The sequence below is a fragment of the Chlamydotis macqueenii genome, chromosome 12 (genome assembly GCF_036417535.1).
Source record: "Chlamydotis macqueenii isolate bChlMac1 chromosome 12, bChlMac1.mat, whole genome shotgun sequence".
Lineage (NCBI taxonomy): Eukaryota > Metazoa > Chordata > Aves > Otidiformes > Otididae > Chlamydotis > Chlamydotis macqueenii.
Window position 1 is genome coordinate 11203390 of NC_141567.1, and position 25490 is coordinate 11228879.

At 41.8% G+C, this 25490-nt stretch overlaps 1 protein-coding gene across 6 annotated transcripts in view; it reads right to left on the bottom strand.

Annotated features, from left to right (window-relative positions):
- Positions 1–13319: 13319 nt before the first annotated feature.
- SPPL2A (signal peptide peptidase like 2A) overlaps positions 13320–25490 on the bottom strand; it is a 31279-nt gene continuing 19108 nt past the window's right edge. For 4 of the 6 annotated variants that reach the window (XM_086757235.1, XM_086757233.1, XM_086757238.1 and 1 more), the window contains one exon: positions 13320–16078. In XM_086757235.1, coding sequence (XP_086613361.1) covers positions 16004–16078 — 75 coding nt within the window. In that variant the 3' untranslated portion in view covers positions 13320–16003. Of the gene's footprint in view, positions 16079–20718; positions 20753–25490 lie in introns of all 6 variants that reach the window. The other 2 variants (XM_086757236.1, XM_086757234.1) reach the window with 1 other exon arrangement.

A 25490-nucleotide genomic window follows, 5' to 3' on the forward strand; every position in this document is an offset into this window, starting at 1 on the left:
CATACGCTCCCAGATTAAACGTTTAATCCAAGCCTACCACCTCAGTAACATCTGAACTTTGCTTTAGTGAAGGGGGAAAAAAAAGCACAACTTATAAACCAAGTTCAAGCCGCCCTACATGCTGCCAGTTTGTTACCATACTTCAAACTCTGCTTGGCAATCAACTGCTACATTTATCTTACCGACTATTCCTGCAACACCCTCATACCACATGTTGTCAAAACACTTTCCACATTTAAGTATTCTAACCCTCTCATCAGGCAGCTTTTCAGAACTATCAGCACCACTACCAGCAACACGATGACTTTTCTCCCTGTATTTCCCATATGTTTAGAACACTTTTCACCCAATTCTTCAGAAGGAAAAAAAAAAAGCCAATACAGTTAAGGATAGCAATGTTACTTATCCCCATTTCTCTCTTGTTTTTTTATATTTCATTATTCCCTCAGAATTTCATGGGTCTTTCCTTCTTGGGAAGAACAGAGGGGTAAGAAATTTCCTCTGCTTGCCTACCAGCAATTAGACAACCTGCGTTGTTCCTGCTTCCTTGCAAGAATTAGAGCAGCTGGGGAGAAAAGCAAACTCCAGCTGCGTTGCGGTTTCAGGAAACCTGGTAGTTAAACCATGTGGCTCACATCCCTGCTTTAAAACAGCTCACAGCCACTTCACATGCTAAGCAAAATATAGGTGTAAAGAAGGCTAAAAAAACCTCACCACTCCTCAAAAAGTAGCATTTTCTCCGTCAGTGCAACAGCTGCGACAGAGACCCGTCTCCGAAACACTGCTGCTTGGGTCCATGGTACCACCCAGTTAGATGCAACAGTTCGGCGTGCCCGGTGACGCTGGTTTAATGACCGGCTGGTACCAAAAAAGAAGTCACCTCTGGCACATCCTACCTCCCCTCTCGCCCAGCAGCACTGATGCCCAGCTAATCCCGTGCTGAGCCAGGTCAGGAAGCAATGCTTGCCAATACAAAGGTTTTAGAGGTTTACTTTTTCTGTTCTTTTGTTAGATTAGCTTTTATTACTTGAAATACGAAAACATTTCCAATTCAAGTAAAAGAAAAGCTAAGCTTAAAGTAATAAAAATAACAGAAACCAAAGATCAGGTAGATCGTTTTCGGTATACGTTGTATCACAATATATGAACATGTACCATTGCCTGTACTTTCTCATGTGAGAAAAAGAGATGGAATTAAATCAAATAAAGGACAATAACAAGACTGCAGAGAATACAATAGAGGAGAAAGAAGGTTTCAGGCCAGGGAATGTGAATAAAGCCTGCAGCAAACTTTTTTCCAGTTTTACCACAGGTCAAGTCAGTATCATTGACTATTTTTTATAGAAATAATGAAGCATATAAACTCATTTATCAGCTGCCACCACTACTTGTCAGTATCAGAGGTAAGAAGTGACATTACCTTTAATAATCATATAAGGATCTTATCCAAATACACACACAGAGTGAGGTTATTCAGTAATTTATCTGCTGAAAAGCCAGCTGCCAGAATTTCAACCAGTGAAGATAAAATGCACCAAGACAGAATTATTCACATTATAATCAAGAAAAAAGACCTCAAAGACAAAACTTAAATTCTGGAAAACACACACATGGATCTTACTGTCAGTCTGCCTTTAAAATGTGGGACAAAAAAAACCAGAACTAATGTTACTTGTTTCAGCAAATGAACGTGGCACTCGAATATTGCAGCCAAAGTAGGCATGGTTAAAGGAAATGGGGGATTCCAAAAGAAATAAATATCTGTTAAAAAAAAAAAATATTTCAGGATAAGTATATTGGCATGAGCAGTATCATTTCATTGTCTTGTTTTTTCAAAGCATAAGCCACAATTTCAAAATCCAACGCCAAGTCTTTAAAGACTGAAACTTCAAATTTGGGCTTGTTTCAGACAACATGGTGACAGGATGAGAAGTTTAGTATAAGTGTCACTGCTAGTATAACTACGTATTAAACTCCTAATTAGGCTAATCAGGGTCTTTCTGGGAAAGAAAATTAAACTTACTATGCAAAATCCTGTCAGGCACACAAATTGTAGACTATAAAAGCATGTCCCTCCCTTCACACACAGTTATTGACAAGTCGTCTTAGAGACTTATTTGCAACACTACTGGTGTAAAATTGACAAACCAATATGGGCAAACCTTATTGTGTCGGCATCAATTATTTAAGTTCAAACCAATATTGGTTTGTTTAGAAATTACTCGTATGTCATGACTGTCCACAAGGAGCGAAGAGTTAATAGAAATGTACCTCATGAAGGGACATGAAAGAGAAGCAGGAAAAGTTTGGGTGTTGGTGCAAAGCTTGCAGGAAAGGGAAGCACAGCAAGTGGTAAAGATAACTGAGAAAAGAGAGGAGTTTGGATGCTGCAGTCTATCACCAGCAGAGCAGAGAAAGCAGGGCTGATGTGATAAGACAAAAAGGTAAGGCGGCAAGACTAGAGTTACGCAGAGCCTCAAGGGACAAGGAAAGAAGTGAAAGTTTAAAAGAGAACAGAGTACCTCTCTCCACGATAATCCAGGCGGGGAGGTAGATGATCTGATAGAGTATCTTTAAATGTAAGTGAGATAACTGTTAAATGGAGGGTGACGTTCCAAGGTGCCTTTGTATGACAAGTGAAAATTACCCTTCCACTCCTGAGTTCAAGCAAGCAAAAAATATCAAAGTAAAACATCGGGAAACTAAGGTACAAACAGTCCAAAACCAGCCTAAACAGTTCCACATGCACGAAGGCTTTTTTTCCCTCACTTTAAATATCAAAGTCAAGAATGGCCTCATACCAGAAGGTATGAAGGATGATCTAGCAGACACTTATCTCACCCACACAGACACATTAAAGGAAAAAAAGACTAAACTCCCAGAACAACTCACTCTTTAGAATAATTCCTGATTTCATGTTGGACACTGTCCAGCAGTTCTTCAAAACTGCTAAATAGTCATTGAGCAGTAGGGAAAATTTTAGCAAAATTAACTTCCCTAAAATGTCCTATAGTCAACTCAGGCAAAACACCTGTTAAACAGTGGTTTCAAAACATTTGACAAACACTTGGCAAGTATAAAACATAGCAACACGTTACATTGCCAGAAAAACTACTGAGCCATGATCAGTTTACAAATCTAAAACGGTTAAAACCAATCTGTACATTGCTAGGCTATATCAGCACCAAAAAAACCCACCAGAACTACTAAACTAAAAACAAACGAACAACAAAAACCTCCCACAAAACTTAAAAAAAAAAAAAAAAAAGCCACTTCAGTTGAGAGGAGCAAGTACCACACAAGCAGGAGATGTCAAGTACTCTTTCAAGTCAGAACGGAAGGCTGCACTTCCAGCTTCTTCCTAGAAGCGCATTGGATTTGTAGATTCTAGAAAAAGACAGCCCACGTTTCTACGCAGTTCACAGATATGGTCAGAAATGGAAGATTCACGGGTATGAGTCCTTGTGGTTTTGAACAATGCACTGTGAAACAAAACGCCTTTATTTAAAATTAAATAAAGCATCTGGCTAGAAGGTAGAAATGTAGAAATCCACATATTTAGACTCCACGCTTAGATTTTCAAAATTATTTGAAAGCACTTGACGTGACTGCTCACTCTAAATTCTGTAAATATCAAGTAAGGAATAACCTTATAGGGATAAAGAGCCGATTAGCAGCCAGAAGAAGAAAGAGCTGGAATTAAAACTGTGTTTTCTTTGTAGAAGCTCACACACCTCTTTGTAAGGGTTTATACACTCCCTGGTATACGACAACGTGCAGAAACTGCACAAATGAAACAGGGAGAAGGATCAGAAGGGAAGAACAGCTGCATCCCAGAAAACTCCGTAGTGCACCCCATCAATTCCGGTGCTGGACAGAACCGGGATGAAGGATGATGGCGGTACCCAAAGAGCACCACAGGGAAGGTCACGCTTCCCAGCAGCGAAGCACCCCACGCCGCAGGACCGGCTGCCCAGAGCGCTGCTCCAGGCTCCGGGGGATGCGGGGGGCACCGGCCGCCCCTCCGCGCGGTGGCGGCGGCAGCAGGGCGGCGCTGACCGGCACCACGCGAGGAGGCTCTGGGAGCGCCCGGCGGCGGCGGGAGCCTCGCCCCGGCGGCTCGGGTCAGCCCCGGCCGGGCGCTGCGGCCCGCAGGGTGGTGGCCGGGCGGGCGCTGAGGGGGCGATGGCCCCGCCGGCCCCTGGGGGCCCTGGCACCCCGCGCCGACCGGCCTGAGGCGCCCGCGCCTCCCCTTCCGGCCCGGAGGTGACAGCCCGGCGGGGCGCGTCTCTCCCGGGCACCCCGGACGGGGCGGGCAGGGGGAGGCGAGCCCGGGCGAGAGAGGGGCCGAGGCCGATCGGGGAGACCGCGAGCCGGAGCAACCGGCTGGGACAGGTCCGATCCGGCGCCCCCCGTCCCCTCCCGCCCTCACCATTCTCCTCAGGGCCGGGCTGGGTCTCGGCGCCGACTCTGGCTCTCCTCGCGCCGGGCAGCTCCTGCTCGTGGTTCGGCGTCGGCGGTGGCGGGGCCTGTCTCCATCTATCGGGGCTGAGCTCGGCGGCAGCGGAGGGCTGGGTGGGGAGAAGCCGGGCGAGGAGAACCCTCCGGAGGCGAAAGGCAGAGCGGGGCGAGGAGGACGGCGCTGGCTCGACTCCGCACCGGGACCCAGCGCTGGCGGCGGCCTCGGCCCGGCGGCTCTTTCTCATAATTGTGCGACTCGGCCGGCGGAGAGCCGCGGCGCTGCCGCGTCAGCGCGCACCGCCCCCGGGAGGAGGGGGACGCCGGGGCGCTGCCCGCCCGCCCGCCGCGCTCCCCTCAGGGCGGGGGCGGGATGGGGCGGTGCGGCCTGGGTCGCTCCGCACGAGGCGAAGGAGGAAGGGGGAGCCGCGAAGAGCGCTCCGAAATCCCCTGAAAAGGTGCAATGGCTGCCGGAGCGCGGGCGGCCGTGCCCCCCTTGTGCCGTCCGTGTCGAGAAGGCCGAGGAGACTCAAAATTTTCTTTGCGGGACAGAAACCAGTCTGACTGGAAACGCGTGGTTCGAAGAGGGAAGCTCAGCCCCCGAAAGCCTCTGTAAAAATACCATCGGGCTGTACGGCTGCCCCGAGGCGCGGGGGCTCGGCGGGCTGGGGCCTGCGCTTCTCCCCTGGGAGCGGGTCGGTGGGACACCCGCGTCGGTCCATCTCCCGCACCTCCAGAGAGGGACCCAGCCTTGCTCCGTATCTGAAGTACCTAACGGCATTAGTCAAGATTCGTCGTAGCTTTTCTTGCCTGTCATGCTTGTGCATGGAAGTGCCACCATTAGCACTGTGTCAAACACATTTTGTAAGTCGGCCTGAGCAAAATTGGAGGAAAGTTCCTTTTGGAGGGAAAAAGGCCTTTAGAATCAGTATCACCAATAAAAAGCGTCATACAATAATCCCCACTACACGTTTTGGTGTTTGTCTTTTGCAACAAACTGTAAGCTAGAATAAACTGCATTTCTAAGGGAAGAAAAAGTGATAAATTGCTTGGCTTGAATTACTGGTGTTCTCTAAATATGAAAAACTAAGATTTTATTTAAGACAGGATATTGGCTATCTAGTGCTTTGTTTGGCATGAAAACATGGTTCAAAGTGAGTTAAATCTGGCTCCAAGGTCCTGGTACCATTTCTAAAATACCATAGCTATAGAGGAGTGATAATTTTGTATAAACTCAATCAGAACATTGAAATTCATTTAAAACTTTGATTTTCACTGTCAGGCTGTATCGTTTTTCTGCGCTGTTGTGATGTTGAACCAGGTATCATCCATCTCCCCTTGCTGCAAAAAGCCAGCATCAACTCCATATAGCACGGGGCTAAGATGATGGATGTGCTGCACCTGAGCCATCAGTTTGTGCATCACAGGGTAGCAGAGCCCTGCACGTACAGCCAAAAACTGGTGAGCCTCTGCACGACAGAAACAGCCTACTGAGAGTCTGTGTCTCAGTACCCTACTAAATTTACTAGACCCACACCAATTATTAGAACGGGATAATCGTAAATCAAACCAAGCATTTTTTAAAAGCAGCTGCTAGTTTGAACTGTAGATAACAAGAAGCAAAGTGTCCTCGCATTAGCAGCCATTTGGCAGGGCAAGTCCAGTAGTTAAATCCTGGTAGCAGAACCCATTTGCTGCAAACAATAGGCGCAAATTTGAGAAGATCCATGCAATGGCAGGCATTCAGCTCCAGGGTGTTGCTGCAGGGAGTTCCTCAGCTCCAGGAGAGCTCCTAATGCCTCTTTTTAGTTAACTTCAGAAGAATTTGTGCTATCTTACAGAGGTATGGAAAGTAGGCTCCTAGGACTCTTTAATTTCCATAGAACAGGAAAACCAGGCGTTTCCATGGAAAACTTAAATTAGTTCTGAGTACAAGATCTCAGAACTAACAAGCTAAATTCCCTCTCTTGATGCAGGACAAATTCCAAGCCTGCTGATCCGCAGCTACTTGTTCCTGCCCGGATCTGCATGTGCCAGTGCTACTCCTTTCTTGGCTTATGGAGCAGAAACAGGAGGCGCAGTGGAAGCCCAGTAAGATTTTCTGGAGACGGTTCAAAAACTTTCCAAAGGAAAGCAGAGAAAATGGGGGATTTCAGAATTCTTCAGCTAATGCTATAAAGCATTTCTGACAAACTACATTCATGCTTCCTCCCTTCCTTTTTCCCTTGCTAATTAATTAATATAAACCTCCTCACATCCCACATGAAATTAATGAGCAAGTTCTTCTATGACTAGGTCCTTCATCTCATCTTACAGCAATATTTGGGCTACACTTACTTTATTCTCATGGTTATCATGTTGGCCTCTAATATTTGTAAATCCAAGAGCTAGAAGGAGCAAGGGAATTAGGAAAAAGTAGCTGGAGGCCAGCCCGGGCATGAGACTTCTCTGGTACAAGCTATTGTTTTAGAAGAACATGCTTGAGGTGAGGAATTTTCCATGCCTTTTTTCCTGTTGACCCTGCAGAACTGTAAAGAGATTGACATCAAATGATTTAAGAGTTAAACTGTTTGTGATAAGCTTAGATGGAGAGACAGCACATTGTTTCACTGGAACAGCTTGTGAAGAAAATGAAGGGAAAATGAGTCATCGACATCCTCTCTGCCTCACTCTGTCGGGGGGAGCATCAACCTTCAGAGTGTTATGAAGGGGGGCAGGACATAGTGAAATACATCCCCCTGACCTGGGCCTGACGGCCCACGGCATAAGGAAGTCACCTTATATCCTTTTATTACATTGATCAGCCATACGGAACATGACGCGATTTGACCCTAAGCTAGCAGTGTTAGTCACTCAAAAATAGTGAATTCTTCTATGTTCGGATGCTAAATCTTGTTTTCATCACTGTACCTCAACACTAGAGGGCTAAGCCGTAGATAAATATTTGCTCCTTGTCACCCTAAGTGTTACCTTCCAACCACACCAATAGTCAGCTGAAAATTCCTCTGAAATCTTCTTCCAAATCAATAACTGTCAGCTGTAAATTAGAAGGAAATAATGAAGCATTACTTTATACCTTATTGCATTTAAGGACCTTTAACCTGAAGTAAGCTTCTGTTATCTAAAATAGAATACAACTCTTTTAAACAAAACTCCTTTGGCTATGTGCTTCCTGTATCTCATTTTTATATCTCAAAGCAAACTATCAGTCTGTCACTGGCATTTTATGTTGAGTAATTATTTGTTATGTAATCATCAGCAGAACTAGTAAAATTTGTGATGTCAATGTTAATAGGTTTTACATCGCACTGAACCAGCTGTAACTTGATCTCACTGCAATAACTGCTAAGGATTGTAAGAAAGCTCTCTAAGGAAGCCCTTATTTCACTATTGCAATATCCAGGAGCCAGGATGAGGCGGCTTGATTGCTCATTCACCCTCATGTAGATGAAATAGTGACTCATGCACAGAAAGAAAAAAAAAATAGTAATCCTCTTTATGAGAAATTAAATCAGGCCCATTATCTAACTTGGGTTTGACTTTTTGTTTGTTTGACTCCGTAGAAGTTTTACCAGAGATACGCTCTGTTTCTCTGCAGCTGTTCTTTTAAAGTTGTTCAAAATACGTGCTGGAGCTCATATAGTTAAATCAGATGCAAATGCCAACTGATAAGGGGATCTAGTTAATATCCTACTCAAGGTCAAACAGATTCTGTGTAGAAACCATTTTTGTCCCTTACTAAAGTCACCTTTATCAGAAAAGAAGTATTATTCATTCACTTTTATTCTTTTAACTAGGGTGAATTCTCCCAATCTCCCTTTTTTTTTTGCCACAGGCTTGTCCATTTCTGAAGTATCTAGGCAAACCAGCTGTCGAGCTATAGCTAAAGTGGCAACTCACTAGTTTACGTTCTGACTGCTACTCCTGAATACTGAAGATACTTATATTTTCAAGATGAAAGTTTAAAATTTGTCAAGTAAGGCAAAAAAAAAAAAAAGTGTCAGATGATGCAGGTTAATGGGACCTGTAGGTCCATTATTGTGAAGAGTCTTTCTAGTGCTGAAGGTGCTGAGTTTTTCTGAAAATACCTCTTGAATAACACACCAAATAACATTACAAACATGCAACTTTTCAGAAGGTCAAAATATGCTATTTCAAAACGAGATTAAGTAGAAACAGCTTATTGCTGTTATTCACAACACTTATGAAATATAACCTAAAAGGAGGAGGCTTGCTTCCATTGAAGCCAGGAAAAATAAAACTAAAAAAATGTGCAACTTCGCAGTTTTTAAACTGCTTAGAAATTCCGGTTACTTTGTTGGTATGTGGTACACTCCAGAGTTACACATTATCTTCTGATGAGGTCCTAAAGGTTTAGTAATCTTTTTTTGCACTATGCCAAGGTTCTTCAAAACCAAAAAGCAGTTAGTCTGAGCAATGTGGTAGCTTTAACAGCTGAGAAGATACATAATGGTATCTTCTCAGCTGGTTTTAAAATAGAGGGAGGTAGATTTAGATGAGAAATAAGGAAGAAATTTTTTACAATGATGGTGGTAGAGCACTGGAACAGGTTGCCCAGAAAGGTGGTGGATGCCCCATCCCTGGAAACATTCAAGGCCAGGTTGGATGAGGCTCTGAGCAACCTGACCTAGTTGGGGATGTCCCTGCTCCTTGCAGGGGGGTTGGACTAGATGGCCCTTCAAGGTCCCTTCCAACCCAAACCATTCTATGATTCTATGATTCTATTCCCTTGAAGGAAACAAGTGCCTTAGCTGTACATTCAAGAAAGACGTCATAAAATCTAGGGTAAATTCAAGATAAATCTAGAGAAAAATAATGTACAAAAAGTTGATTTTGCATGTTTAATAGTCATAAAACAAATCATGTCCTGTAACTGATTTGGACTTCAATCTCCCAAGCAATGTATGTATTTATGAACTGCTCATGTATTAAAATTGGCAAAATAGCATTGACATCTTAGTGTACAAAGTAATTATAAAAAGGGAACATGGAGGCAGCATGCCTTTAGAGAGAAAAGAGCTGATGTGGTATCACCCGAAGGCCACTAGCACAGGTCAGCTCCCCTCTAACCAGGGTCCTTTCACTGCACTTAGTGTGTGAACCTAGGGCTAGGGCATTATTTCACTTACAAAGCCAGCCATTTACTTTGAGATGCAGATGCAGAGAAAGCTATGTGAGGCTTATCAGTTTTTCAGTCTTCCCCATTGCTCTGGGACTGGCAGATGACCACCAGCACCAGGAAAGGACTGTAGCGTGGGCTTTTGGATGGCATCGCCATGAGCTCAACGACTTAAAGTGCCAAGCTCAGTACAGAACCAGTCACTCAAGTTTGGCTTTGGAGTATGGCTTGTCACATCCAAATCAGGCAAATGAGCGTGGGTTTTCCAGTTTTAAAATCTGCATTAAAGATATTCCATATTAATAGGGATACTCAAGTTAGCAACCTAACTGGAGTGCACACAGTAGTTCCGACTGTGCTATGTTGCCTTCAACATGCTCAGTAAGTGTACAAAAAAAAGATACATTACCCAACCCATCATCTAAAGTATAATGTAAGCATATCCTGTATTCGGGAATATGATACATTACTTACTGCTCAGAAAACAGCGTTTGAGAGCTTAACCAACGCAGGCTGAAGTCTTGCACAAAACTGCCAAGGGTGTGCCTCCAAATGTCTCTATTTACATGTGTAAAACCAGTAGCTGCCAGGAGCAGTATGGGCATATTTACACCATAATGGTCACCCTTTGCAAGATTTTATCAGACTCTGCCTTTAGAAAATAACTAAAGCGACTTTATGTCAGTTTTGCTCCTTCTGAACTTTGTCCCACCATAACTTTTATGGGATTTACAAAGCTTCTCCGCGAAAATTGTTCCTGCCGCAATCTTTGGCCTCACAAGTTCTTGTTTTCAGTTTTAGTTTTTTAGCAGCTGAGCTGCTGCATGGTGGACAGGCAGTGAGGTGGCCTTTGTGTAGAGATGCTTCACGTGCAAGAAGCAGAGATGTAACATCTCCTTCCATGACTGCACTGCCCAAAACAGTGGGGAAAGAGACAGCAGCCAGAGGAGCTGCTTCTCCATCGGGCGAGGCAGCAGCAACGCCAGCCTAGTGTGACAGTCTGAACAAACTGCTTTGCAAGAACAGGGCAGCAAGTCAAGCCAATTGCTTCCTAAATTTTAGAAATATATAAGACAAGTTCACAGGTATCCTTACAGAGGTCTGTTTCTGAATTTTTTTTTTTTTTTTTAATACAGGGATAGGTACCTCATAATCAAAAAAGTAAAATTTTAGGTGAGCCTATACAGGACTGATCCGAATTGTCCAACGTTGAATTCTCACCTGACAGTGACACTGACAGAAGTGACACTTTTGTCCTGCAGAGGCTTGCTGTTCCATTTCTTAGAGAAGTATTAATAAGCATGCATTTGCTCTTTTTACCATTGTTACTATAATGCAAATTTACTTTTAAACTTTATTTAAACTAAATTTTACCAGAGAAATACTCATCTACCAGAGAAATTCCTGTTTACTAGTTTTCTGCAGTTAGTTACCTTAAATCCACACAGATGGTTTCCCAGCAGTCTCCACTACCTTTTGAAAGAAACATTAAAAGGACCCCACTTTTCTTGTAGCTTTGATAGGGACACATAAGAACAAACCTTGACATTAAAGTATCTGAGTTACTGTTGAACTTTTAAATGTACTGATAACTGTTGTATGTCCTTGTACAAGCATGTACCGTACAGAACGTGGTATATTCAGGTAGCCTTTCTGCAAAACACAGGGAGAGCCAGAACAAGTGCATTTCAGCCTCTGATAAAGCTAAAAAGCTTTCTTTACTTTTTCATTTTCAAATCTAAGCCAGACTTTACATTAATGCAACCCCAGAAAGCCAGTGGGACTGTAACAGAGATAAAGATGCGCAGAAAAGCAGCTATTGTTTTAAATTACATCACAGGGTAGGTTGAGTTGGTGGGTATGACTCCTGTATTTGTTTTAAAAGAGTCCAAGAGATTGAACTTCCTCATAAACACTGGTCTCCATACTGGAACAGAGGCACATATTACTGTCCAAGGCAAAGTAATGTGCAAAGACACTTAAAAACATGCTGGTATTGCTCCAAATAGGAAGGAGGAGGAATGAAAGGAGGCGAATGCACCAGTAAGGTGAAGGAACAGGAAACCAGACAGCAGAATATCTGCGAGCACACTCCTAGGAAAAAGCTGAAAGGAGTTCTTTGATCTAAACGCTTTATTGGTTAAAAGGTCTTTGAGCTGCAAGCAAAACACTATTCTCACCTATTTGATGCCCTCTGTGTTCAGGGAAACAGGATCTTGCACATTCTTTATAAATAAGAGGGATTCCAGAGATACCTGAGCCTGTATCATCAGCCTCTCTCAAGAACACAAAACCTTGAACTTTGATCACTCACTTCTGGCAACAGGGATAACAGTCTGAGTTATTCTCCTCTCCTCAAAAATTGGAAAGATAAATCATTCACACAGTAAAATGTGCTGTATAGGCTACTTGAAAATAAATCAGTGTTTTAGCTTCTGAAAGCATTACAAATCCAAAGACCACTTTTAAATATGCTTAAATCCAACAGTTTAGTAGAAGTCAATTATTCCAAGTGAAAATCAAACCCATGTTGTGGTGATAAAATTTGAGTTTTTCTATAAAGAAAAAAAAAATTGCAGATCATTCAAGCTGTAAAATGAGCTGAAAAATGCCTACTCCAACCCTCTGTGCTTACAGCAGGCTGCAACTGTTCGGTTGTATTTTGAGCAGCTCCACAACCTTTCTGGGCAACCTGCTGCAGTGTTGGACCACACTCACAGTGGGAAGTTTTTTCTTATGTCTAAATGGAATTGTACTGTAAAAATTGGACCAATCTAAATAGGCAAGCACTTGTTAACTGATAATGGTAACCCTTTTCCTTAGAAGAAAATGCCTCTCTTCTGCTTGCTATTTTGAAGCGTCTGAGATTTGTAGTTTTGCAGGAGTGTCCAACGTACCAGCCCTAACAACAGAATGCACAGGCAACAGACAGTGAAAAACAAGTTTGCTGATTGCAGCTGCATCTGTTCTTCTTAACTTCTCTACTTTTCAAAATAAGTAAATTCAAACAGCATTTTGGTGAGTTTTCTCCCAGTTAAGTACTCAATGTTACTGAAATCTCCAGTATATGAGCAGAAGAAGCTTAAAATACTTAAAAACATGTTAAATACAAACACACTATCACAAGGTTCTACGGATGTTTCAAGGATCACATATCAAGTGTATTCAGGCCCAGTGATTTTTTTTTTTTTTTCCTCCTGCCAACATTTCCAACCCAGGCTGGGTTTGAAGACTGCAGCTTGGCTTTTTCTTGCCCTTTGTACCTAAGACTAGATACATTCAACTGAACAATGCTTCTGCAGCACCATTTCCCAGGCTAGATCTACATAAGTTTGTTACCATCAAGAAGTCTGCACGTGTTAAATTTCTAACTCACTGTTTGTCAGGTATACTTTCACAGAACCTCACGACTAACAGCTGTGCCACAAGCCTTTGCCAGGTTAGATAAGTAAAACTGATGTAGCTCAATTCGCAGACATCAGTTCTCCCCTCTGCCCCTGGAGAAAAAAAAAAAAAAAAGAGGGGAGGGGTGGGAAAAGCAATCCACCAAAACTACCACATAGGTATTTACAACAGAATCATAACTTTAATACAGGCAACTACATATTTATGGAGGTGTATCATGAATTTTTAATTTACTTGGTATTACCAAGTGTTAACTGTTTTGCCATGAACATTCACAGTAAGAAAAAGACAAGTTAGAACAAAGCCATTACTCAACTTTTTTTTTCCCAAGTAACATTTATTAATAACATTCTTAAAGTGATAACTTAAGAGTCATAAGGAAGGGGGCTGTTGTCAGTAAACACACAATGAAAAAGTAGTAACATTTTTCTATTTAAGTATGACTAAAAAGGCTTTTAACATAGTGTTTAGCCCAACCAAATTTAACATTAAAACAGTCAAAATTGCTAGAAGTGTTGCAATAATTTCTACTGAACTTTTAAAAAACCTCATTTCAGTAGTCAATACTAACCTATTATTTATAAAAAATTTTAAACTCCATTCTTAATTTTTGTAAACAAAGCACCTAAGCATTTGAAAGAAAAAAGTTAGTGTACATCCCATTAAACTGCAGCACATGTGTGTGACACCTCAGGCATGATCAGGCATGGAGCGTAATTAGGCACAGAACAAGACCAAGTTTCCACAGCCAGCTGCTGAATACACTTACATTGCCAAAGGTCCTCTTTATTTATACTAATTCTGTTATCATTTATAGCTGAAAATTTAATAAATCCTCCATGCATTTCAAAGGAAAAAGAAGTCATATTACATAGATTTGTGAAGCTTCCAAGGGCTTTGAGTAGTGTATAACTCTGAATGAATTATGACTACATCAACTCTTTCAAGATTTTTCAGAAACTTCTTCATAACCATTTAACTTTGGCAGATATTGAGCTTGTTAAAGAGCATGACAAAACATCTGAATAAAAGTTTTCAGTCTGCTATTGGAACAATGAGGTATACTGTAATTTATTACTAAGTGCCAGTCAAATAAAAATTGAAGGTGTTGCGCACAATCATTGTATGCTGAGGCTGTCAGTTCAAGCTTAGGCCAAGAAAGTCAAGAGGTGCAACTACCAACACATGAAAACTGTAATTTCTGTTTTCTTCAGGAAGTTGCAAACAAGGTGGGTACCTTACCCGTATCAACTGGCACGACGGTCAATCTGTGCGAATGGCAACAACGGATACTCAGGCTGTAAGTCTGTCTGCTCCTGACTCTTGAGAACAAAAGTTTAAACTTGATATAAATGACATAAAGTGGTGAATTTGCAGTAAGCCTTTGTTAACGGCCAATACAGATTGACAATTGTCTTAATTAGCATACTTCCAAAGTAAATCTAGCTAAACTAGATTTAATCTGGTAAGTTTTCCTGAGCTGACATGCCCCAAACTTGCTATAAATGTGCAGAGGTGACCTCCAGACGAACACGGAGGCACTTACGTGAGGCACTGCAGGAAAGCCTGCACTGCCATTGCCCAGCATGTGCTTATTTGGTTGTTTTCTCCAGGTTCTTGAACCAGTACTGACTATAGGAAAGACATTCATTTAAAGAATAGGAAAAATGTTTTTAACGACTACCTGACATTAGCACTAGGTGAACTCAATGGTTTCCTGTTGTTGCCTTCTCCAATTTTCTTTGGTGTAACGTGTTAGCACTACAGATACACAAATTTTCTATGCCTAATTTCCCTCAATTTGCAGTTTCCTGAAAAGAAGAAAAGTGTCAAAAAACCTCAAACTCTTCTAAATGTAAACTAATGATTTAAACTATTTCTCCTTTTCCAAGTCTTTAAAAGCTAAAACAAATTAAGATTAAACAAGTTAAAGACATGCATTGGCCTTAACTATCACAGGCACTACTAGCACTATTCAAACCTGTTGTTTTGTCTATCAACTCCAAAGAATTTTCAAAAATAGTTTCTAAAAAAAAAAAAAAAAAAAAAAAGGCGTAGATGGAAAAGCTAAAAAAAAAAACCAAAACAACACAAAACCACAATCTGTCCTGTCTTCCCCCATCCCTTTGAACTGATCCACAGCCAAATGAAGACCACAAATATAGACCTCGTCTCAATAAGCAGGAGAAGAATCAGGCCAGAATTAACATTTCACCACCCCTACCCCGCAAAATCGCACTTCTGAGCAAAAAGCCTCTTGCCTTTTGCACCATCTTGTTTGCCTGAGTTTCCAGGACCACTGTGTAAGTACCTCTCCTCTTTTATTTTTCTGGAAATAGTTGGTGATGTATATAATCCAAAGACTTGCATCAAAGCTTAACAATTTTCCCAATTAAGGCATAAGCCAGTGATACTATAGCAGAGGGGGGGAAAAAGGCTCACAACCCCAAGCTAAATTTACCCTGTTACCTATTTTATGGCTTACAATGTACACAGACTAACATACACAGTTTATTCAATTACTTCTGGTAATGGAACTATAGCTTCATTCTTTAGTTGCTATCATTATATTACAACCAATCTTTGCACGCAAAATCTGGAAAAGAGTCCTATGAAGGGTACTGGACTTTTTTTTTTTAATGAAACACGACAAGTCATAATCAAAATTAAGGAAACATTTCATGCATCAAACTGATACGGGCAAGAAACTTTTATAAAAATATACTGTATAGAAACACATTTGGAAATTTGCATAGAAAATATCCTTTTATTTGAATTGAAATAAGGCACGGTTTTACTAGCTATAGTTTGGCCGTAAAAATGCAAGTCTATTTTGATTACTTTTATGTTATTAACAAAATTTTCCATAAAAATATAGGTGCAGGATTAAAAAACCCTTTTATACAGAGTAGGAAATATTCTATCGTAAAACTTAAACCAAATTTACTGTAATCCGTTTGTAGAAAATTTGAATACTACTGTAAATCAGGATCCTACACGTTATTGTCCTCCAAGATGTTCACTGGCTGATGCTGTGCTTTCTTCATTTCCTGTATAATCCAGATGTTCCATCATCTAAATGTAAAAAGAAAAAAAAAAAAAAGAAAAGAAAGAAAAAAGAGAGATGACTCTTTATAAAGAAATACTGCTTTTCCCCCACTGGTCCAAAATATTTGTTAGCTAAGACAAATACAATTAAACATGTGTTAAGAGTGCATTTTAGCAGCATACAGATAGGAAGTCCTCTATAGATCAGAAAAGCATTTAAGCCAAATAATCAAAGCTCTTTTAGCTAATGCTTTCTCCTACAAAAGCATTCTTCAACCAAGGATGCAAGTCCTCTACAAGAAGTTAAACTTAAGAGTCAAAAGCATCTCAATTATTAAATATAGAGAACAAAAGAAATGATTTGGGTTAAGCAAATTTTTCAAAGACACGGTTTGAAGAACTGGAAATAGACTCTAGGATCCTACCTAACATTTACAGGTAGCAAGCAGTAGCTTGAGTAGAAAAGACAAGCTTTTTCTTCTCATGACAGTAAAAACCAGCTATATTACAGTTAGTAAAAACTACCTGTATCGGCAACATTTCTTTGTAAATTTTCCTTTTATTTTAAAAAGGATAAAAGGAATGGAATTGTGAAGTCCCACAACAGAAGAGAACCTAAATTAGATTATTATATAGACTGATTATACGTTCCAATAAATGTAACCGATTAGATTGCCTGAATAACACAGGACATTGTACTTTTTCTGACCCAAAAGCAGCCTGTTTCTCTGTCCCTTGCTGTATTCCTAGAAGGCAATGAAGGCTCTAGTTTCCCTCTGGGATGAGGCATTGAATAAATTACAGAGGTAACACACACATTTGTTAGCATGGCAAACTGCAACCAATCAGTTAGAGGGCTGCAGAATTAAGCATAATTAACAAGAGGCCAAGGATTGGACAGTTCTGACGGCTGACAACCAAAGACAGAAGACAGTAAAACTAGTGCTGGAAAACAGAATGCGTCAAGGAGCTCATATGCCCAGCACGGCAGGATTATTAGGACAAAGGCATAATGCTTTCAGCATCAAAAGGCAGAAACCCCCTACATACATTCTTCCATAGTGGCACGTCCTGCCTAGAAGTAAAAAGGCTCCCTGTCTTTCTGCCAAACAGCTGGTCACCGCGTGGGTTCTAAGCTGGGCCGATATCCATGCGATGAAGACACAACTGCTTTCTTGTCTTACTAGCACCCATTGGAGGATCCTTGGCAAGACAAAGCCAGTACTCCGACAGTGTTGTGTCATATGCACTTTAATGTGGTATAATTCTATATACAGGGCAAAGAGAGTAGTTCCACTAACTTCTCTCTTCATCTCCAGCCATGACCGCCGCTCTGTGCCATACCGTCTTTTACACCAACACAATAGTTTCATTGCAAGGTATACGAACATACCCTACTAAAAGCAGGTTTGCTTAAACAAGCTGTTCCCAAGTCAGATGCACCAGTGTGCCATGCAGTAAGCTGAGATGACAGTTTCAAGGCAGAAACAAGTCACTGGGACTCGGGTAAGGCTTAGGAAAGCCTAGTGTCCACAGTATCAATCTGACTAAAACCAGAAAAGGTCTTTCACATCCCTCCCTTCGTGTGTCAGAATTAAGACAAGAAGAACGAAGGCAGGCACAAATCTTGCCGATACAAGAACTGAGCTACGGCAATAGCACACACTCAGTCCAACAGTGAATACGGAGCTCCTGTGCTTACGACAATCTTGCATTCACTTCAGTGTATCTAGAACTTTCCCCTAGCACTGTAACCAAAGAACCACATCAAAAGCCACCCAAAGCAAAACACTCCCTGCAATTACACAAGTCAAACTGTCATTTTGAATGAGGACTGAAGTATTTGTTCTGGGAAAAAAACCCAACATCACCACTCCCCTACCTTACCACATCACATCAAGTAATGCCATGTACCTTCCTTCATCCTAGGGAGTATCACCTGACAGCTGGCATAGAGCAGGTAGCTTTGGTAAGCATTTTTATAAAACGTTTCCCTATTAAATTGACAAGATGCTTCCAGAAGGAAGAGATAAAACTATTTGCAATAATTCAGTTTATCCCAAAGTCAAAGATTCTTCTCTTAATCCTTCAGCAAGGTAAGTAGCACAAAACATACCTATGCTGGAGATACCTCGTGTATTTAAATTTTAATGTCTCTCCTTAATATATCAGATTTTAAAGTTAACTTTAAAATCAAAATGGATAATAGAGCATAAATATTGTTTGGGCTTTTTTGACAGACATAAATGTTACAAGGCCAAAAAAAAAAAAAAAAAGCTACTCCACCCCATTTCTAATCTCTCCACCATACAGAAGGATAGCCCACAACCTGAAGTCAGGGACAAAAGATACCTTTCTAAAAGGGTAAGATTGCATTAAGCAGCTTTTCCCACAAGTGTCCAGCAGTTGTAGATCCTCTCAGGACAACCCCACACTCAATGCCTCAGCAGAAGCTGCAGGAATCTTTATGACAATGAGCAGCAAGATGAAGGCACCATGCTAAAATCCTAGACAAAGTTGTTGGTTCAAGCCTCAAAAGAGCCAAAGGAATCATCATGGAGAGCTGATGAACATTTTTGAAGTGGAAGAGATTTTCTCCCACATCTGAATTTCTGATAGTTTTTAAGGGGGAGTGTCAAGACAGCTTTGTAACTAAAATACATCATATTTAACCTGCCTTCTAAGATGGTGAACTATTAAAACCAAAACTAAAAATAATAATAAAAAAATCCCAAACACACAGAGCCAAACTAGAAATGGCAATACAAACTTCTACCTTTAAGAGTGTACATAGTACCTATGCACACACTCAACCACAAGATTCACTCTTATGACGTTGCATTCATATAATTCTTAACAATTTATAGCTATGATTAATTTGCAACTATCTAAAAATGTGATTTAAAGTTGCAGTACCAAACAGCAGCTACATGCTGTGTAACATACCAATGACAAATCTGTTGATTTATTATTTCAAATATAAATAAGAAAGCTTGCTAAACACTTCAAACTGACTAACTCTAAAAAGCTGCAAGACTATTCTAGCTAAAAGACCTCAAAGCTGCTTTAGTCCACTAGATCTTTCATTATGTCACTAAAATGATTTCATAAATTGTACTGATACAAAAACCAAATAGCATTTTTAAATTAAATCAGTAACTGGGAAATAAGTATCAAATTAGTTTATCATGCAGGCATACATGAGAAATATAAACAATCCAGAAAACCTAGAAAAACCTTTATTATACACCTCACAGCAGCCATACTGCCCACTCGGTGGGAGGAAAGTAGGTACGTTACTCTCACAAGAAACTCCTGGGCTTCAGCGAATAGTTAAATTTTTTTCTGTGCATGGACTCATTACAGCTCAAGACTACTCCACAAAAAACCCACATACTGCATAACTAGAATTTAAGACTGCATCATTATGCAGCAACAGGAATGCTCTCAGCTAAGAATTATGGGACCTCAGAGCTATCTTAGGGAGTCAAGTATTTCCCATATGTATGAAAAACTGGTTTTAACAATCCTATCCAAGAATTTGAGTGCACACAGCAGGACAGAAGAATTTTAAGTTATAAAAATACAGTTTGGCTATCTGATTTTAATTGGCACTCAACCCCTCCTGCCTCCTAACCTCCTCTTGAGTTTGCATCTATTTCTTTATTATTAAGGCTTCTTAATCAGACTTAAATTGTTTAAGTACTCTTCATTATAAGAAAGAAGCTAATAAGAAAAATTCTGAACTAAAAAGAAGTTAAGACACAGGCAGAGCTCACCATCTCAAATTGTCTTCAGTGTACAGGGCAGACAAGCTATGCTTTATACATGGATGGGTAACTCTAGACTGATGACTCTAATTCAAGATTATATTTAAAAGATTAAATTCTGAAAAGAGTTGAAATCTGAAAGCTTGCATTGCTCTTTCCATGCTGTGCTTAAGACAGTGGACCATCAGTGTTAGCAGTCATGAGAAATAGCCTATTAAGGTTAAACCTTCTCGCTGCAGACTGGAAGCTGTGCAGCAGCACCACCACAAAAGCTGGTCTGAATCCTTGCTCCCCGTCCCACTGCAAGCACTGCAGACAGTACGGGATAAAGTACACTGTTGAGTAATAAGGTGACAGAGGGACATGATTACTAAAAGCAAATTATAATGCTGAACATTACAACAGAGGACAATAAAATTGTTGTTTAACATCAAGCAGGTTTTCATGTCAATGCAATGGCACAGAAAAATTAGGCGAAGGACTTCCATATAGGTAACAGTAGAGGACCTAACAACAATTAACTTATTTGAAGACATTCCTAGTGATTTGGGAAATTAGAGTAGACTCACATACAAAGCCTGCCTTCAAGCTTAGGAATCATAGCTCCATTGGTACTTGTGGTGGTTTAGCCCGGATCACCACACAGTTTCTTATTCACCCTGCCCCCAGGACAGTACTTTATATTAATTTTTACTTTAAATAAAGAAAAAATTAAAAACCTAAGCATAGAAACAGGCTTATAGCTTATCTTCACTTCTACCCTCTTCTACTGAATTACTCAGAAAAAATTAAAAAGAAGATAGATGCAAAAAAAGTATGAAAAGAAGAAGTAGAGGGGGGAAAAAGAAACCATAAGATGATTAATAAAGTTGCATTAAAAGAAGGCCATAATCACACCTTGTAGCAAAGGCGTCCTGGAGGAGTCCGATACCTAAATAAAATTCATTCCATTATTAAAATAATAGACAATAAAAATCAGAAAAACTCAAAACAGGTAACTAATGGACTATAAACAAACAGCAGCATTAATGAAGTTTAGTCATCTGCACTGTACATGCTCTGGTACCCCTATTCTCAGGATGCTTTGCTCTAACAGGTCGTCTGCAAGGTTTCTCTGTTCCCATGAGGGCAAAGCAAACCTCTACAGAGCTCTGGTCACCAGTGTCAATGGGGGAGCTCTGCTCCAGTCCAAATTACCATTGTTATAGCAAAAAATAGTCTCCTTTTTTATTTTTTTGCATGTGTGCTTGCAAGTTCAGTAAGGACAGTTCAAAATACAGCTTTATGTGGGGAGGACAGCACATGAGAAAGATCAACACTGCAGCATTCTGAGAGTGCAACTTGAATAACACTCTCTGGAAAAAAATTAATATAGAAAAAGTTCTTCAGAAAGATATAGAAAAATAGGAGTTAGTAAAGTTACATAGAGGTGTTCAATCACAGACAAGTCTAACTCGGGGGCAGTGGAGTGGAGGTGGAAGTCAGCATTTTAAATTGTGCCAGAAATTTAAGTCATCTGACCTCAAAACAAGCTGAAGTTCAGAGCAGTTTTAATCCTTTGAGAAACCAGTTGAAAGGAGATGAAATAACTACTATGGCAACATAGTTCTTCCAACTATGAGTCTTGCTATGAGAAGTGCAAGAAATTTTTGTCACTAAAGAGACTTGCCAGATTACTTAGGCCAATCTTCCTCAGAACTTAAGTGAGGAAAATAAATTGCTAAGCTTTTTCCCCCCAACAGTCCCAGAGTTATTTGGCTTCATACATGCGACCCTGTCTATTGCAGAATGGCAGTCAGCAATTTACACATGGGGGTGCTTCCCCCTGGGTAACGACCGGCTGGAGTGCACGGAGCTCTGTCTGGCATGGATGAGGAGCTGACAGAGAGCTTATGGGTCAGGATGAAAGAGGGCGATGTTACAGTGGGAGTCTGCTACAGGCCACCTGACCAGGAATACCGAGTGTATGAGGCCCTCTATAGACAGATAGGAGCAGCCTCACGGTCACAAGCCCTGGTCCTCATGGGGGCCTTCAGTCATCCCAATATCTGCTGGAGGGAGAACACAGCGGGGCATAAAGAATCCAAGAAGTTCCTGGAATGCGTGGATGATAACTTCCTTCCCCAAGTGACAGAGGAGCCAACGAGGAGAGATGCTATGCTGGACCTTGTTCTCACCAACAAGGAGAGGCTGGTGAGGAACATGAAGCTCAAGGGCAGCCTCGGCTGCAGTGACCATAAAATGATGGAGTTCAAGATCCTTAGGGCAGTGAGGTGGGCACACAGCAAGCTCACTACCTTGGACTTCAGGAGAGCAGACTTTGGCCTGTTCAGGGATTTGCTTGTTAGAGGATCACGGCATAAAGCCCTGGAGGGAAGAAGGGCCCAAGAAAGCTGGTTAACATTCAAGGATCACCCTCTCCAAGCTCAGGAGCAATGCATCCCAGCAGAGAGGAAATCAGGCAAAAACACCAGGAGGTCTGCATTGATGAACAAGGAGCTCCTGGACAAACCCCAGTACCAAAAGGAAGCCTACAGAGAGTGTAAGCAAAGACAGGCAGCCGGGGAGGAATACAGAGAAATTGCCAGGGATCAAGGTTTGGAAAGCTGAAGCCCTTATAGAATTAAACCCAGCCCGGCACATCAAGGGCAACAAGAAAAGCTTCTATAGGTACGTCAGGGATAAGAGGAAGACTAGGAAAAATGTGTGCCCTCTCCAGAAGCAAATGGGAGACCTCATTACCCAGAACACGGAGAAGGCTGAGGTACTCAATGACTTTTTGCTTCATTCTTCACTGGCAAGTGCTCTAGTCACACTGCCCAAGTCACAGAAGGCAAAGGCAGGGATGGGGAGAATGAAGAACTGCCCACTGTGGGAGAAGATCAGGTTCGAGACCATCTAAGGAACATGAAGGTGCACAAGTCCATGGGACCTGATGAGATGCCTCTGTGGATCCTGAGGGAACTGGTAGAGGAAGTTGCTAAGCCACTATCCATCATTTTTGAGAAGTCATGGCAGTCTGGTGAGTTCACATTGACTAGAAGAGGAGAAACGTAACATCCATTTTTAAAAAAGGAAAAAAGGAAGACCCAGAGAACTACAGGCCAGTCAGTCTCACCTTTGTGCCCAGCAAGATCACAGAGCAGATCCTCCTGGAAACTACTGGAAATGGCCTCAAGTTGCATCAGGAGAGGTTTAGATTGGATATTAGGAAAACTTTATTTACTGAAAGAGTGGTCAAGCATCAGCACAGGCTGCCCAGAAAAGTGGTGGAGTCACCATCCCTGGAGGTGTTCAAAAAACATGTAGATGTGGCACTCCAGGACATGGTTTAGTAGACATGATGGTGTTTGGTTGACAGTTGGACTTGATAATCTTAGAGGTCTTTTCCAGCCTTAATGGTTCTATTCTAGTCTATTCATGTGCACAATAAGGAGGTGATCAGTGACAGTCACATGGTTTCACTAAGGGCAAATTGCGCCTGACCAACCTGGTCGCCTTCTAGAATCTGGTTACACCATTGGTGGATAAGGGAAGAGCAACTGATGTCATCTACCTGGACTCATGCAAAGCATTTGACACTGCCCCACATGACATCCTTGCCTCTAAACTGGAGAGGCGTGGACTTGATGGACGCACCACTTGCTGGATATGGAATTGGCTGGATGGTCACACTCAAAGAGTTGTGATCAATGGCTCAATGCCCAAGTGGAGACCGGTGATGAGTGGCGATCCTCATAGGTTGGTGTCAAGAGTGATGCTGTTTAACATCGTTGTCGGCGACGCAGACAGTGGGATAGAGTGCACCCTCAGCAAGTCTGCCGATGACACCAAGCTGTGTGGTGCGGTCGACACGCTGGAGGGGAGGGATGCCATCCAGAGGGACCTTGACAGCGTGGAGAGGTGGGCCCGTGTCAACCTCATGAAGTTCAACAAGGCCAAGTGCAAGGTCGTGCACGTGGGTCAGGGCAATCCCAAGCACAAATACAGGCTGGGCGGAGAACGAACTGAGAGCAGGCCTGAGGAGAAGGACTTGGGGCTACTGATGGATGAGAAGCTCAACATGAGCCAGCAATGTGTGCTTGCAGCCCAGAAGCCAACTGGATCCTGGGCTGCATCAAAAGAAGCATGGTCAGCAGGTCGAGGGAGTTGATTCTGCCCCTCTACTCCACTCTCATGAGACCCCACCTGGAGTATCACTTCCAGCTCTGGAGCCTCCAATATAAGAAGGACATGGACCTGTTGGAGCGAGTCCAGAGGAGGGCCACAAAGATGGTCAGAGGGCTGGAGCACCTCTCCTGTGAGGACAGGCTGAGAGAGCTGGGCTGTTCAGCCTGGAGAAGAGAAGGGTCCAGAGAGGCCTTCTAGTACCCGAAGGGGGCCTACAAGAAAACTGGAGAGGAAATTTTGACAAGAACATGTGGTGATAGGACAAGGGGTAATGGCTTTAAACTGAAAGAGGGAAGATTTAGATTAGGAAGGAATTCTTTACTCCAAGGGCAGTGAGGCACTGGCACAGGCTGCCCAGAGAGGTGGTGGATGCCAACATCCCTAGAAATGTTCAAGGCCTGGTTCGATGGGGCTTTGAGCAATCCGATCTAGTGGAAGCTGTCCCTGCCCCGGGGAGGGGGGCTGGAACTAGATGATCTTTAAGGTCCCTTCCAACCCAAACCATTCTATGATTCTATGACCTCCTGAGTAATTTTATACCTAGCTAACCTCCAGCTGAAGCAGGTGTAGAATATTAGATCAAAAGGCAGCATTTAGCTGATAACACTACAGGAGCTGTGTGCCTGCAGTTTTCATTTTACAAGAATTAACACCACCGTTACTTGCATTGATCCACTTAAACCTTGCAATGCAGAAGTTGAAAAAGCATGAGCTGTTCCTTTCCACCATCAATTTCGTATCACCCACCTCCCCTCGCATCAGACTATCCATTCTCTGAGGTGAGTTCAACACAGCCTAGATAGAGGCAATAGGTGCTGAATTCAAATAATATTGGCCTGTAGGACTCAAATAACATTTAGCGTAATCTCAAGACTGGTCTGTCTTATGATAAATGCCAGCTCACAAGGGCTACTGGCACACTCAGTTACTACAGGAAGTCAAATCTGGGGGAATGTGCACATGACAACCAGCAGAGGCAGACAGCTGTTGAGATTTTAAGTACTGCAATTCCCGGGTAGTGTTAGAGATAACCAAAGAGGAAATGCAGAATATGCAAAGCAGAGTTTACACAGTGTGTGCTGTGACAGAAAACAGTAAAATAATCATCCAGCTATTTTGTTGCCGAATGCTCCATATAAACCTGACTATGCAGGACACCCATGCTGCATGGAAAGTTACTAAAACTCTAGTTGATCACCAACTTTGTTGAACTTAATACAGAGCTAGTGCAAATTGGAATCTGCACGCTTAGTTCAGTGACTCATGTTATACCACATCGAGATGATAGTTGAGGAATGTTAAAACATGAAAAAAAAAACATTTCAAAGAAAATAAAACAGAATAAATTACTTTTTTCCATGAGTACCAAACCAGCTATTTCATCTTCCTTATGCTTTTTTTTCTGCCACATCAACTACCAGACTAAGATTTTCTAAGAGTAAAGATTATTTTTCCTTATTCGTCCCAGAAGATAACTGACATTAAGTACTTGGTAATAT